The sequence below is a fragment of the Pygocentrus nattereri genome, chromosome 29, assembly GCF_015220715.1.
Source record: "Pygocentrus nattereri isolate fPygNat1 chromosome 29, fPygNat1.pri, whole genome shotgun sequence".
Taxonomy (NCBI): Eukaryota; Metazoa; Chordata; class Actinopteri; order Characiformes; family Serrasalmidae; genus Pygocentrus; species Pygocentrus nattereri.
This window is the reverse complement of record NC_051239.1, coordinates 3,058,380-3,075,280: the sequence shown is the minus strand read 5'-3', so window position 1 is coordinate 3,075,280 and position 16,901 is coordinate 3,058,380. Positions and strand designations below refer to the sequence as shown.

Here is a 16,901-nt window from a genome sequence, read left to right as displayed (position 1 = left end):
AGGCGGTGAAGCACCCCGGGGTCGGGGGATCGGGGGTCGTTGCCGGTCGGTTCTGGTTCCCGCTCTCGGGCTCAGACTGACCGTTTACAGCGGCCGCTCGGCGGTTCTCTCTGATGTTCCTCTGACGTCACAGTCGCAGTCCGCGCTCGAGCCGCTGCACCGCGGTAGGAGTCCCGTCCAATAGGAGCGCAAAGGCAGCTTCGTTTCCCACCCGCATTCCGACACGAAGCCCCGCCCCATCTGCGCTCCGATTGGCTGGTTAGTTCGTACACATAGGCTTTCCGCCGTTCTAAGACGCTGTTGGTCCCGCCCCTCCTGCCCTGTGATTGGTTAACCAGGTCATAGCCACTATTTTAAACTGCCACACTATTGGCCAATCCCAGCGCAGGAGGGCGTGGTATACCGGAATACGGGTGCACGCGGCGAGGTCAGACCAGCAGCATCTCTCTCTCTCTTGCGCGCGCTGTCCGTTAATCTGTCGGCTTATCTGCTAAAGCGATGAAACCTCTGCAGCGGCGAGGAGAGCGCGCGCGGGGCTTATAATCGATCATCATTGATCGGTATCGATCGGTGTCGTTTGCTGTCCATATCGGACATGCACGCGCTCTGATCTCGTCCTCGAGACGAAGGTGACTCGCATCGCGTGCAGTCGGTGGCAATGCAGAGACGAGTTCGTGCGCGCGACGAGGAGCCGCGGTGCGCGTGACAGACTGATCAACTGGAGAGCGAGAAAAAAACCAAATCCCGCGCGTGAGTGAGAGCGTGTGCGCGTGCGATCGAGCGTGTGGAGGTGGGGGTGGTGGCGCGCGCCTCGGCTCGGTCTCCTCGCTGGATGTGTCCGCATGAGCGCCGCACCGACCGGGCGCAGAACCCGCCCCGTCCTCCAGCCGGGCAAGCCCGGGGAGCGCGAGCCCGAGCGCGCGGAGGGAGCGGACTGCAGGATGGTGAGCATCACTGAGGGTGTGTGTGTGTGTGTGTGTGTGTGTGTGTGTGTGTGTGTGTGTGTGTGTGTGTGTGGTGGGGGGGTGTTTACTGCTGGGGAGGCGGATTTGCTCTTGCTGGTTGGAATTTGGGGGCTTTGGTCGCGTGTTTGGGAGGTTTTGGATGTTTGGGAGGTTTTGGATGTTGGGAGGTTTTAGATGTTTGAGAGGTTTGGGAGGTTTTTAGATGTTAGGAGGTTTTGGATGTTTGAGAGGTTTTGGATGTTTGGGAGGTTTTGGTTGTTGGGAGGTTTGAGATGTTTGGGAGGTTTTAGATTTTGGGAGGTTTTAGATGTTGGGAGGTTTTGCATGTTGGGAGGTTTTGGATGTTTGGGAGGTTTTGGATGTTGGGACGTTTTGGATGTTGGGAGGTTTTAGATGTTTGGGAGGTTTTGGATGTTGGGAGGTTTTAGATGTTGGGAGGTTTGGATGTTGGGAGGTTTGAGATGTTTGGGAGGTTTTGGATGTTGGGAGGTTTTGGATGTTGGGAGGTTTTAGATGTTGGGATGTTTTAGATGTTGGGATGTTTTAGATGTTGGGAGGTTTGAGATGTTGGGAGGTTTGAGATGTTGGGATGTTTTGGATGTTGGGAGGTTTGAGATGTTTGGGAGGTTTTGGATGTTTGGGAGGTTTTGGATGTTGGGAGGTTTTGGATGTTGGGAGGTTTGAGATGTTTGGGAGGTTTTGGACGTTGGGAGGTTTTGGATGTTGGGAGGTTTGAGATGTTTGGGAGGTTTTGGATGTTGGGAGGTTTTGGATGTTGGGAGGTTTGAGATGTTTGGGAGGTTTTGGATGTTGGGAGGTTTTAGATGTTGGGAGGTTTTGGATGTTGGGAGGTTTGAGATGTTTGGGAGGTTTTGGATGTTGGGAGGTTTTGGATGTTGGGAGGTTTTGGATGTTGGGAGGTTTGAGATGTTTGGGAGGTTTTGGATGTTGGGAGGTTTTAGATGTTTGGGAGGTTTGGGAGGTTTTTGGATATTGAGAGGTTTTGGATGTTGGGAGGTTTTGGATGTTTGGGAGGTTTTGGATGTTGGGAGGTTTTAGATGTTTGAGAGGTTTGGGAGGTTTTTGGATGTTGAGAGGTTTTGGATGTTGGGAAGTTTTAGATGTTGGGAGGTTTTAGATGTTGGGAGGTTTTTGGATGTTGAGAGGTTTTGGATGTTGGGAGGTTTTGGATGTTGGGAGGTTTTGGATGTTGGGAGGTTTTAGATGTTTGGGAGGTTTTTGGATGTTGGACAGTTTTGATATTTGGGAGGTTTGAGAGTTTTTGATGCATCAGGGTTTGGGATGTTAGGAGGTTTTAGATTAAGATTAAGATTAGATTAAGTGACCCTTATTAGTCCCACAACGGGGAAATTTCACCTCTGTATTTAACCCATCCGTGAAGTGAAACACCACATACACTCTAGTGAGCCCACACACACACTAGGGGGCAGTGAGCACACTTGCCCGGAGCGGTGGGCAGCCCAATCCGCAGCGCCCAGGGAGCAGTTGGGGGTTAGGTGTCTTGCTCAAGGACACCTCAGTCATGTGCGGTCAGCTCTGGGGATCGAACTGGCGACCTTCCGGTCACGAGGCTGGTTCCCTAACCTCCAGATGTTGAGAGGTTTGAGATGTCAGGAGGTTTTAGTGTTTAGTTTTTGGATGTTTGTGAGTTTTTGATGTTTGGAGGTTGAGATTTATAGAGGCACATGATGCTTCAGGATTGGGGTTGGGGTGTTGGATGTATGTAAAGGGGTGGAGGAATGTTTGGAGTTTGGAGGATTGGGTATTAAAGAAGTTACATGTTCAGGGGTCAGGGGTTGTTGGATATTTGGGTTTTGGAGCTTTGTGGGAATTTGCGGGGAGTTTCGGTCTTTGGAGGTTAAATTTTTTGTACCTTGGGTTTTAAGTTCAAATTTGTAGTTTGGCAGGTTTGGAGTTTGGGCACGTTTGGGATTGGTGGGTTGATGTTTTACAGGTTTGGTGTTTAGAGGATTTAGGGTGTTTGGAGTCGGTTTGGACTTTGGGGTTGGAGGGGGTCGCTGGGTTTGCTGTTTACTGGGGTTGGGGTCTACATGTTTACAGTTTTATTTTGCGTGATCTTTCTGTGCAGAGAAGGACGAGTTCCAGAGGAGTGTGGGTTCCCCTTTTGAGTCTTGGTTCCTCTCAAGGTTTCTTTCTTTTGCTCTTAGGAAGTTTTTCGTTGTCACTGCTGTCTTTGGCAACAGTCTTGGACCTGGTTTTTTCAGTAAAGCTGCTTTCTGACAATGGCTGTTATAAAAAAAACACAATATAAATAAACTTTAACTTGACTTGCAGCCTGTTAGCGAATCCATAATAAAGAGCTTCTACTGAGTTTAGACAAAAGCAACCTCAGCAGAGCGACTGTATCACTGTGCTGTTAAAGGAGAATAAAGACTGAATCTAAGCTTTAATGGCACTTTTAATGTTTGTAGATAACATTAATGATTTCAGATGCAGCCCCGAGGTCAAAGCCTTTGAGGAAACGTTCAGAATGAATCAGTACCGTCTCTAATCCGCAGTGTGTAATGACCACTGAGCCGCCTGCAGGCTGCAGGTCTCAAACCAAACTAACCGGCCAAATTTACCAGGTTACCACAAATGCAGTCAATCAGCCGGGACATGTTCAGTGTCTGAAGTCTGCTTTAGTTTTAGCACTGGAGCTGTGAGGCTAGTGTTGCTAACAAGTAATCTTAAGCTTATAACCCACACATTAGCGTTATGCTAACTGCATGCATACATTTTTGCACACTTGCCTCAAATAACTTGACACAATTTGAGGCATGAAGCAGTTGTTGGCTTTCTGTTTACCAGTTTTTCATCTGAATTTTCCGTCCCACCTTAAATATTGGTGCAAATAGTGAGCCAACTTTGCTAACACTTATAAAGTTAGCCTTTACAGTTAGCCTTTACAGTTAGCCTATAATTAAAAAGCAAACTTCAGACACCAAACATTCTGATTGCTTACATTTTGGGGAAACTGTGAGAGTTGGTCTTTTCAGTAAACTATTTATTTAAGCTCCAAAATGCTGTGGAGCTTCTATTCATGAGGACGGTGTTTCATTCTCTTTCCTCCATCTTTCCCTCAGGTTGTTCAGGAGTTCAACACTCTGGTGGCTCTGTATCGGGAACTGGTGATATCGGTGGGGGAGATTTCGGTGGACTGTCCTTCTCTACGGGCCGAGATGCACAAAACCCGCACTAAAGGCTGTGAGATGGCAAGGACGGCTCATCAGAAACTTTCTGCAATTTCAGGGTAAGAATATATTTACAGGAAGGTAAATGCGTTTTGTGATTCTGATGACTTGGCCATCGACACCTTTTTAAATGCAAGGTGCATCGCCTACTATGAAAGAAGCAGAATACTCTTCTTAGGGGCCCAGTGCATGGCCCAGTCAGACTCTGCTGTCATGTCCCACTTTGTAGTTCTTTTAAACTCGTCTGCTGCAATGAAACATGTTGCAGCTTGTGGCCTAGTCAAACTCCACTACTATGGCGAAATGTGTCCCAGCTTGTGGCCTAGTCAAACTCTGCTACTATGGTGAAACGTGTCCCGGCTTGTGGCCTAGTCAAACTCTGCTACTGTGGTGAAACATGTCCCAGCTTGCTGCCTAGTCAAACTCCACTAATGTGGTGAAACGTGTCCCGGCTTGTGGCCTAGTCAAACTCTGCTACTATGATGAAACGTGTCCCGGCTTGCTGCCTAGTCAAACTCCACTAATGTGGTGAAACGTGTGCCAGCTTGTGGCCTAGTCAAACCTTGTTACTATGGTGAAACGTGTCCCGGCTTGTGGCCTGGTCAAACTCTGCTACTATGGTGAAATGTGTCCCGGCTTGTGGCCTAGTCAAACTCTGCTACTGTGGTGAAACATGTCCCAGCTTGCTGCCTAGTCAAACTCCACTAATGTGGCGAAATGTGTCCCGGCTTGTGGCCTAGTCAAACTCTGCTACTGTGGTGAAACATGTCCCAGCTTGCTGCCTAGTCAAACTCCACTAATGTGGCGAAATGTGTCCCGGCTTGTGGCCTAGTCAAACTCTGCTACTATGGCGAAACGTGTCCCGGCTTGTGGCCTAGTCAAACTCTGCTACTATGGTGAAATGTGTCCCAGCTTGTGGCCTAGTCAAACTCTGCTACTGTGGTGAAACCTGTCCTAGCTTGTGGCCTAGTCAAACTCTGCTACTATGGTGAAACGTGTCCCAGCTTGTGGCCTAGTCAAACTCTGCTACTGTGGTGAAACGTGTGCCAGCTTGTGGCCTAGTCAAACTCTGCTACTGTGGTGAATCGTGTCCCAGCTTGTGGCCTAGTCAAACTCTGCTACTGTGGTGAATCGTGTCCCGGCTTGCTGCCTAGTCAAACTCCACTAATGTGGTGAAACGTGTGCCAGCTTGTGGCCTAGTCAAACCTTGTTACTATGGTGAAACGTGTCCCGGCTTGTGGCCTGGTCAAACTCCGCTACTATGGTGAAATGTGTCCCGGCTTGTGGCCTAGTCAAACTCTGCTGCTGTGGTGAAACGTGTCCCAGCTTGCTGCCTAGTCAAACTCCATGGTCAAACTCTGCTACTATGGTAAAACGTGTCCCAGCTTATGGCCTGGTCAAACTCTGCTGCTGTGGTGAAACGTGTCCCAGCTTGTGGCCTAGTCAAACTCTGCTACTGTGGTGAATCGTGTCCCGGCTTGTGTCCTAGTCAAACTCTGCTATTATGGTGAAACGTGTCCCGGCTTGTGGCCTGGTCAAACTCTGCTACTATGGTAAAATGTGTCCCAGCTTATAGCCTGGTCAAACTCTGCTACTGTGGTGAAACGTGTCCCAGCTTGTGGCCTAAGGTTGATGGTCCGCGGCGCTACCGCTACGCCGCTGGAGTGTGCAAGCAGCGATGGTCGAAGCACCTCAAGGAAGGCAGAAATGGTCGGGGGTGGGGTGGGGTGGAAGAACGTCAAACTAAGGTGACGCCAAGCGCGGCTGCTCAGACAAAGGCTGAGGTTGAAAGGTGAAACAAACGAAAAGGAAAACAGACACAGCCACCGTAATTACGACGGTAAGGCAGACTTTCCTTTACCGGTTTGCGTTAGCGAACGCCTTTGGTGTGGCTTGGGTTTTTGTTTTTTGGGAGTAATTTGGGGCAGTTACTGTCTTTTGTTTTTTCCAGCCCTCTTCTTCTTTTTATTTTTTGGGGGCAGTTTCTTCTCTCAGCCCTCTTTTGGTTTTGGGGCAGTTACTTTTCTTTCTGAAGACTAAGAGCCGTACCGGTCACTCCTCTACAAAGTGTGACAAACATTGGCGTCTGCCAGGACTTTATATAAGGAAGCTTCCAGGTACGTCGAGTTAGTCTACGGCACCTTGCTGCTGACGCCCTCTGCTGGCAGCAGGCGGTGCGGGCTGAACCCTTACAGCTTTACAGTTCAGTTTAGTTTGGACTGTGCCTTTAAGACATGGCTGTGGTTTGAGATCAGACTGTTTGAGTGTGTGCTGATGCAGGCCTGCAGTTAGCGCTGGACTGGTTGGTGGGTATGGGCTTACATTGCTTATTAACCACCTTAGCTTTTTAGCTGCAGTCTTAGGTGATCAGCTGCATTCAGGATGAGGGGCTAAACTCAGTAAATTAGACTTTTCTCTGAACTGTCGCTTTAATTTGGATCAGCAAATCAGTGATTTGCAGAACATCGTTAACACCACGACTTTCCTTCAGAGACCCTCACAGCAGTAATTACAGAGAGCCACAGGCTACAAGCAACATTTTAATTAGCGCTGCTCTCACTGTTGCAGTCAAGTCTCTGCCGTGTGGGTTAACTGCATGATTTGGGGTGGTTAATTATAATTGTCTGTAATCCGAGAATTTTATTTACCCCTAATCCCCCAATTGATCTAGCAGTGCTATTACGATATTAATGTTTTCTGTACTAATTTGACTAATTAGGACAATCGTTTACACTGATGATCCATCACTCAGTCATCATTTAAGCGGCTTACCCTCCTGTTTCGTAGGGCGGTGCGGGGCGGGGGGGGGGGGGGGGGGGGGGGGTCTGTCCCACCAATCCACCAATCACACAGGACTTTTTATATGACAGCTTGCAGCAGAAACACAGACGTTTATCTAAAAACATCAAATATCTATGTCTATTAGAAACAGCCCCACCTACTAACACTAGCTGGCCACTTTATTAGAAACAGTCTCACCTACTTCCACTCGCTGGCCACTTTATTAGAAACAGCCCCACTTACTTCCACTCGCTGGCCACTTTATTAGAAACAGCCCCACCTACTTCCACTCGCTGGCCACTTTATTAGAAACAGCCCCACCTACTTCCACTCGCTGGCCACTTTATTAGAAACAGCCCCACCTACTTCCACTCGCTGGCCACTTTATTAGAAACAGTCTTACCTACTTCCACTCAGTGTAAACTCACAGTATGCTGATATTGCACAATTTGTGGAGGGGCTTTAATCTCAGAGTTTAGATCTCTGTCTCTCTCTCTCTCTGTCTCTCTCTCTCTCTCTCTCTCTTTCTCTTTCTCTTTCTCTTTCTCTCTCTCTCTCTCTCTCTCTCTCTCTTTCTCTTTCTCTTTCTCTCTCTCTCTCTCTCTCTCTCTCTCTCTCTCTCTGTTCCTCAGGCCGGAGGATGGAGAAATCCACCCTGAAATCTGTCGGCTCTTTATCCAGCTGCAGTGCTGTTTGGAGATGTACCTGACGGAGATGCTGAAGTCTGTGTGTCTCCTTGGATCACTGCAGCTTCACAGGAGAGGTACAGTTCATTCCATAGTTACAGAACACCCATTTCAATGGTTACACTACACATGGTAACTGCTATGAATTATTCAGTAACTACCACACATATGAAGGTATGTCACTGATATGATGTCTATTATGAGTGATTCAGTATTTAGTAAGGACAGTTTCATTTTCACTATGACTTACTACCCTAATCAATATCTACTGTGACTCATTCAGTTACTACCCTAATCAATGTGTACCGTGACTCATTCAGTTACTACCTTAATCAATATCTACTGTGACTCATTCAGTTACTACCCTAATCAATATCTACTGTGACTCATTCAGTTACTGCCCTAATCAATATCTACTGTGACTCATTCAGTTACTACCCTAATCAATATCTGCTGCGACTCATTCAGTTACTACCCTAATCAATATCTACTGTGACTCATTCAGTTACTACCCTAATCAATATGTACCGTGACTCATTCAGTTACTACCCTAATCAATATCTACTGTGACTCATTCAGTTACTACCCTAATCAATATCTGCTACTACCCTAATCAATATGCTACTACCCTAATCAATATGTAATCAATATCTACTGTGACTCATTCAGTTACTACCCTAATCAATATCTGCTACTACCCTAATCAATATGTACCGTGACTCATTCAGTTACTACCCTAATCAATATCTACTGTGACTCATTCAGTTACTACCCTAATCAATATCTACTGTGACTCATTCAGTTACAACCCTAATCAATATCTGCTGTGACTCATTCAGTTACTACCCTAATCAACATCTACTGTGACTCATTCAGTTACTACCCTAATCAATATCTGCTACTACCCTAATCAATATGCTACTACCCTAATCAATATGTAATCAATATCTACTGTGACTCATTCAGTTACTACCCTAATCAATATCTGCTACTACCCTAATCAATATGTACCGTGACTCATTCAGTTACTACCCTAATCAATATATACTGTGACTCATTCAGTTACAACCCTAATCAATATCTGCTGTGACTCATTCAGTTACTACCCTAATCAATATCTGCTGTGACTCATTCAGTTACTACCCTAATCAATATCTACTGTGACTCATTCAGTTACTACCCTAATCAATATCTACTGTGACTCATTCAGTTACTACCCTAATCAATATCTGCTGTGACTCATTCAGTTACTACCCTAATCAATATCTACTGTGACTCATTCAGTTACTACCCTAATCCATATATGCTGTGACTCATTCAGTTACTACCCTAATCAATATCTACTGTGACTCATTCAGTTACTACCCTAATCAATATGTACTGTGACTCATTCAGTTACTACCCTAATCAATATCTGCTGTGACTCATTCAGTTACTACCCTAATCAATATGTACTGTGACTCATTCAGTTACTACCCTAATCAACATCTGCTGTGACTCATTCAGTTACTACCCTAATCAATATCTGCTGTGACTCATTCAGTTACTACCCTAATCAATATCTGCTGTGACTCATTCAGTTACTACCCTAATCAATATCTACTGTGACTCATTCAGTGTCTGTTATAATTTATTCAGTAATGTTTCATTGGTGTCGCTGCTGTTGGAACGAAACCTCGTCTCTCCAGAATAGGAACTTTACAGGAGAAGGAAAAAACCTCCTGTCATTTTAATGGAAGTCAATGGAACCAGAATTTTTTCCATGTAATTTTGGGCTGTTTCTTTTGCTCCGTTCATCATGAAATTCACACACAATATAAAGGGTGACAGGTCGTTTCACATGATCTCAAAACTGAAAAATGTCAAAAATGGAGATTTGTCCCAACAGCAGTGATACACACACACACACACACACATGTGTGTGTGTGTGTATATATATCTATATATATATATATATATATATATATAAATATCTTGTGTGCAGTTCTGACGTGGAGGAGCCAAATAACGGGTCCACGTCCAGCTCCTCCTTCAGTGTTTAACCGCGTGGGCATCTGTAGGCGAGCTGCCCTCACTGAGCAGCGTTTGTGTTCTGGTTCTGTATTTAGTTCTGCGGGTCCAGCGCCCGGTGTTGGTTTCAGTGCAGTGTGTTCTCGGTGTTGGTTACTCATGTTCGGGGCTGAATGTGTTACAGGGAAAGATTCTTCCGCTCTGTTGAAGCCGGAGAGTCGGAAAGAGGAGAGCTCCGATATCCCCATCCTGGAGGACACCTCTTCATCTCCGCTGGACCAGCAGGCCCACTGCCACGTGGCCACCGACATCGAGAACATCGAGAGGTCATTCAGATCCGCAGCACTGACCACATCATCAGCCGTAAAATTCTGAATTTCATACGACGTGGTGCTTTGATTCTGCGAGTTTTAATAAAACAGTCTTTTCAGATCATCAGAGTAATTAACATCATAACCGTATTTTAATCGCTATTTAAATGCGCTGCGTTACCACATCACCATCTGATGACTTAGCCATAATTAATCTCAGCTATAAGCCCACGAGCTGATCATGGTACGACGACGTGACGCAGTGTGATGTCGTTTCCTTGCGTTCCGACACAAAACCTCTTATTGATAAAAATTGACTGTGATTACAAAATTCTGACAAATCCCGCCCCTTAGTTACTGTTGCTATGTCCAAAAAAACCCATGGTGGCATCCGTAGCACTTGTGCTAAAGGACTAAAAGTTCATTAGCATGAAAGGAAACGTGGAAGCAGACGGAGGACGAACGTTTCATCAGTCAAAATAAATAAACTAGCTTTACCAAACAGACCGGACAGAGTACCGACGTAAGCCCAACCAAACGTGCGCTGTGGAAGTGTTGGTGATGGAAGCTGCCCCTTCAGGTGAGCTAATGTCCAATCAAATCCAATCCAATCAAATTTATTTGTAGTGCTCTTTACAACTGATGTCACAAAGCAGCTTCACAGAATTCCAATAAAGACAAAGCAGCTTCACAGAATTCCAATAAAGACAAAGCAGCTTCACAGAATTCCAGAAAAGACAAAGCAGCTTCACAGAATTCCAGAATAGACAAAGCAGCTTCACAGAATTCCAATAAAGACAAAGCAGCTTCACAGAATTCCAATAAAGACAAAGCAGCTTCACAGAATTCCAGAAAAGACAAAGCAGCTTCACAGAATTCCAGAATAGACAAAGCAGCTTCACAGAATTCCAGAAAAAACAAAGCAGCTTCACAGAATTCCAATAAAGACAAAGCAGATTCACAGAATTCCAGAAAAGACAAAGCAGCTTCACAGAATTCCAGAAAAGACAAAGCAGCTTCACAGAATTCCAATAAAGACAAAGCAGCTTCACAGAATTCCAGAAAAAACAAAGCAGCTTCACAGAATTCCAATAAAGAAAAAGCAGCTTCACAGAATTCCAATAAAGAAAAAGCAGCTTCACAGAATTCCAGAAAAGACAAAGCAGTTTCACAGAATTCCAGAAAAGACAAAGCAGCTTCACAGAATTCCAATAAAGACAAAGCAGCTTCACAGAATTCCAATAAAGACAAAGCAGCTTCACAGAATTCCAATAAAGAAAAAGCAGCTTCAAAGAATTCCAATAAAAGACAAAGCAGCTTCACAAAATACCAATAAAGACAAAGCAGCTTCACAGAATTCCAGAAAAAACAAAGCAGCTTCACAGAATTCCAATAAAGAAAAAGCAGCTTCACAGAATTCCAATAAAGAAAAAGCAGCTTCACAGAATTCCAGAAAAGACAAAGCAGCTTCACAGAATTCCAATAAAGACAAAGCAGCTTCACAGAATTCCAATAAAGACAAAGCAGCTTCACAGAATTCCAATAAAGAAAAAGCAGCTTCACATAATTCCAGAAAAGACAAAGCAGCTTCACATAATTCCAGAAAAGACAAAGCAGCTTCACAGAATTCCAGTAAAGACAAAGCAGCTTCACAGAATTCCAGTAAAGACAAAGCAGCTTCATAGAATTCGAGAAAAAGACAAAGCGGCTTCATAGAATTCCAGAAAAGACAAAGCGGCTTCACAGAATTCCAGTAAAGACAAAGCGGCTTCACAGAATTGCAGAAAAGACAAAGCGGCTTCACAGAATTCCAGAAAAGACAAAGCAGCTTCACAGAATTCCAATAAAGCCAAAGCAGCTTCACAGAATTCCAGTAAAGCCAAAGCAGCTTCATAGAATTCCAGAAAAGACAAAGCAGCTTCATAGAATTCCAGAAAAGACAAAGCAGCTTCACAGAATTCCAGTAAAGATAAAGCAGCTTCACAGAATTGCAGAAAAGACAAAGCAGCTTCACAGAATTCCAATAAAGAAAAAGCAGCTTCACAGAATTCCAATAAAGAAAAAGCAGCTTCAAAGAATTCCAATAAAAGACAAAGCAGCTTCACAAAATACCAATAAAGACAAAGCAGCTTCACAGAATTCCAATAAAGAAAAAGCAGCTTCACATAATTCCAGAAAAGACAAAGCAGCTTCACATAATTCCAGAAAAGACAAAGCAGCTTCACAGAATTCCAGTAAAGACAAAGCAGCTTCACAGAATTCCAGTAAAGACAAAGCGGCTTCATAGAATTCCAGAAAAGACAAAGCGGCTTCACAGAATTCCAGTAAAGACAAAGCGGCTTCACAGAATTGCAGAAAAGACAAAGCAGCTTCACAGAATTCCAGAAAAGACAAAGCAGCTTCACAGAATTCCAATAAAGCCAAAGCAGCTTCACAGAATTCCAGTAAAGCCAAAGCAGCTTCATAGAATTCCAGAAAAGACAAAGCAGCTTCATAGAATTCCAGAAAAGACAAAGCAGCTTCACAGAATTCCAGTAAAGATAAAGCAGCTTCACAGAATTCCAGAAAAGACAAAGCAGCTTCACAGAATTCCAGTAAAGACAAAGCAGCTTCACAGAACTCCAGTAAAGACAAAGCAGCTTCACAGGATTCCAGTAAAGACAATGTTTTAACAAGCCAGGAGCAACAGTGGCAAGGAGAACCTCCCTCAGAGCTGAGGAAGAAACCTTGGGAGGAACCAGGCTCACCAGGGGGGACCCGTCCTCCTCTGGTCAGACTACCTACAGAGTTATTATACTACTAATATTAATAGCAGTAATATTGGTATTAGGAATAACTAGGAGTCCATGAGAACATCACGTAGGGTGGGCAGCTATTTCAAGCCAGGTGGTGGCAGCTGGGGCGTGGGCAGCTGGTCTGAAGTAGGTAGCAGGAGGGCTCAGCAGTCGGTCGTCCTTCAGTGTCCAGCCGGACAGGTGGGCAGTCGTTTACTCGGTAAAAGGAAAAATGCTAAAGATGAACGAATTTGAAAGACTTCGCCTGTTTTTCTTGCTGTAAAATGATCACAGTTACTGTTAAAATCATTGAGTCGCTGCTGATATGAAGACGCAGTGTCCATTATGGAGGATTCTCTGTTCATGGCTTATTAATAATAATAATTCAGCAGCTATAACCGATTATTCAGCGTCTGCTGTGAACACACAACAGGAACGTCTCGTCAGATCCACATCATAATAAAATCATAATAACATCTGCACTTTCCTCGTCGCGTCACTCAGAAATGCTTCTTATAGAACTGCAGCGTGACTTTCATTTAAAGCAGCAGATGGTAAATAAACTCTGAGATGTTCTCCTGCAGGGACATGACGGAGATGAAGAACCTTCTCAGTAAACTCAGGGAGACGATGCCTTTACCGCTGAAGAATCAAGGTGCCCTCGTCACACCTGCGTTGTTGTTGTTGTTGTTGTTGTTGTTGTCGTCACTGTTATTCTGCACACTTTAAAAAATGGTTCTTCAAGGGTTCTTTAATGAAGAAAAAGTCATAAGGTACCATGGACACTGCTTAAGAGGTTCTTTGCATAGTCAAATTGTTCTTCAGATTGATGGAGGATGTGCGTAAACAGTTCTACAGGGTTCCCCTATTGTTATGGTGTCAGGCTTGTAACAATAAAAGAACTTTTTTCAAAAAGGCTTTACATAGAACCATTTTCTTCACTAGAGAACCGCTGAAGAATCGTTATTTTTAAGTGTGTAGAATTGGTAATGAAATTCTTTCTATTGAATTCTGATTATCTCCAGCGCTGTCAGACGTCTGGACGCCCTCTGTAGCAGATAATTAGCGTGAATATTCATCAGCGTGAACGTTACGCTCCTCACGTATAATCTTTAGATTATAGTATCCTGTGTAAATTAGAGGCGGTCGATGCTGCAAAATGAAATATCGCGATACTTCAGGAAGTCCTTAGATACGTGACATCACAGTGTTTTCTGTTATGCTTTCAAAAACTATGAACTTTTTACTCTTCAGCTGATTAGTATTTATCTAATTACTATTTATCTAATTACTATTTGTCTAATTACTATTTATCTAATTGCGATTTGTCTAATTACTATTTCATTACTATTTGTCTAATTACTATTTGTCTAATTACTATTTATCTAATTCCTATTTCATTACTATTTGTCTAATTACTATTTGTCTAATTACTATTTAACTAATTACTATTTAATTACTATTTATCTAATTACTATATCTAATTACTATTTGCCTAATTACTATTTATCTAATTACTAATTAATTACTATTTGTCTAATTACTATTTGTCTAATTACTATTTGTCTAATTACTATTCACTCTGCACTAAATCTAATTAAACAGGGCTAATTAAGCTCTTTTTTCTAATAAAATAAAGCAGCTGGTCAGTGTTTTTAAGTGCTGTCCAGACGATACGCTCAGAAAGCAATATCGTGGCGTAATTCATCAGGATAATGATCAGTATGGCGGCGCTGCCCAGCTGTCGGGGTGAACGTGGTGTTCTGTGTGTTCCCAGATGACAGCAGCTTGCTGAACCTGACCCCGTACCCCCTGGTCCGGCAGAGGAAGAGGCGCTTCTTCGGCCTGTGCTGTCTGGTGTCCAGCTAAGAGCTTTCATCCAGGATCTAACCACAAAGACTCCATTTCCCACGATTCCTCACAGTGTGCGTCATTCATCAATCGACAGTGTTACTGCCAGTGCCCAGTTTCCCAAGCTAGCGTCCTCTGTTGGTGAAGGCGCTCTGATTACTTACTGATGCAGACCAACTGTACCGTCACTGATAATCAACACACACACACACACACACACACACACACACACATATATATACAGATATATACGATATAAACATGATGTTCTTTTGAAATATGTGAATGTAGTTTATGTTCATCACCATCATGCTCTCTGCTGTGTTTATCCTCCTCCACAGTGCCCCCTGCTGGTGCAAATGATTCCAGCCTAATAAACTGCGTTCCCGTTTATTTTGCATGCTTACTGCAGAACACGAGCCACATTCACACGTCTCAGCTGCAAATATAGCCACACAACAGAAACAAACGCTGGACGTGTCTGGTCTCGTCTTGGCCCTGAACTTCGTCTTTCTCCCTGCTTCTCCTCCACTTTAATTCTGTTATTTAGTCTTCCACAAACCGAAAACCTGTAAACTTCTGTTTGTGTCCATCTTTAGGGATAAACAGCACCTGAAAAAGCCTTTGTACATAATAAATAAATCTATATACTGAAGCTCGAGTTACGTTCCCCTTGTTTACATGTGATGTTTACGTTTGTACACAGTCATATTTATGTTGACGCCTGGTGTGCAGGGTTCCTCAAATGTGTCGGCACTGAATACGCAAAGAAAGGTCAGGTGGAAAAGAGTCAAATTATTCCTCACACTTGCAGGTCATATTCTTGTTCTGGGCCTTAATCGCTGAGCTGAGTAATAAGTGCATGAATATCAGCAATAATAGCAGTAAAGACATAAACGTGGAGTTAAAGATCATTCAGCCCTGGCTGCTCTGAAAGCGCCGACCACCAGGGGTCACTGTGGCATTTACAAACGCCACAGAGGCAAACAGTCCCACGTTTCCCTGTTTTCTCTGGACTTGAGCTCGAGAGCAGACGGCACAGCTAATTAAACACACGTCAGTCGCCGTCGTAGCTCAGTGCAGCTTCAGACTCGCCGCTTCACTCAAATGCATTTGTACTCGAAGGGCCGGAGGAAAGTGTAGTGGCTGCGTTTGGAGCGTTTTCTGATGTTGCTGCTATTTGCTGCTCTTGCTCAGAATCAGGGGGTCATCCCGATAGTCCAAGGGTCAATATTTCCACGACACTGTATGTGTTCCCTTCTTATTTTAAAGTTCTTCCAAGAGCCCTATATTCTCAGGAGGTCTATATTCTCAGGAGGTCTATATTCTCAGGAGGTCTATATTCCCAAGAGCCCTATATTCTCAGGAGGTCTATATTCTCAGGAGGTCTATATTCTCAGGAGGTCTATATTCCCAAGAGCCCTATATTCTCAGGAGGTCTATATTCCCAAGAGCCCTATATTCTAGGAGCCCTATATTCCCAAGAGCCCTATATTCTCAGGAGACCTATATTCTCAGGAGCGTTATATTCTCAGGAGGTCTATATTCCCAGGAGCCCTATATTCCCAAGAGCCCTATATTCTCAGGAGACCTATATTCCAGGGGTCCTATATTCTCAGGAGGTCTATATTCCCAAGAGCCCTATATTCCAGGAGCCCTATATTCTCAGGAGGTCTATATTCCCAAGAGCCCTATATTCTCAGGAGGTCTATATTCTCAGGAGGTCTATATTCTCAGGAGGTCTATATTCCCAAGAGCCCTATATTCTCAGGAGGTCTATATTCCCAAGAGCCCTATATTCTAGGAGCCCTATATTCCCAAGAGCCCTATATTCTCAGGAGACCTATATTCTCAGGAGCGTTATATTCTCAGGAGGTCTATATTCCCAGGAGCCCTATATTCCCAAGAGCCCTATATTCTCAGGAGACCTATATTCCAGGGGTCCTATATTCTCAGGAGGTCTATATTCCCAAGAGCCCTATATTCCAGGAGCCCTATATTCTCAGGAGGTCTATATTCCCAAGAGCCCTATATTCCAGGAGCCCTATATTCTCAGGAGGTCTATATTCCCAGGAGCCCTATATTCCCAAGAGCCCTATATTCTCAGGAGGTCTATATTCCAGGGGTCCTATATTCTCAGGAGGTCTATATTCCCAAGAGCCCTATATTCCAGGAGCCCTATATTCTCAGGAGGTCTATATTCCCAGGAGGTCTATATTCCCAAGAGCCCTATATTCCAGGAGCCCTATATTCTCAGGAGACCTATATTCCAGGGCTCCTATATTCCCAACATCATGTTTCCAGGGTT

At 44.2% G+C, this 16,901-nt stretch overlaps 1 protein-coding gene across 1 annotated transcript; it reads left to right on the top strand.

Annotated features, from left to right (window-relative positions):
- Positions 1–407: 407 nt before the first annotated feature.
- On the top strand, positions 408–15,254 carry rgs7bpa (regulator of G protein signaling 7 binding protein a). Its single transcript, XM_017681640.2, has 6 exons — positions 408–944; positions 4,073–4,239; positions 7,594–7,724; positions 9,842–9,983; positions 13,327–13,397; positions 14,520–15,254. Exons 1-6 carry the CDS (start codon positions 843–845, stop codon positions 14,609–14,611), a joined length of 705 nt encoding a protein of 234 aa, XP_017537129.1. The 5' UTR covers positions 408–842; the 3' UTR covers positions 14,612–15,254.
- Positions 15,255–16,901: the final 1,647 nt, after the last annotated feature.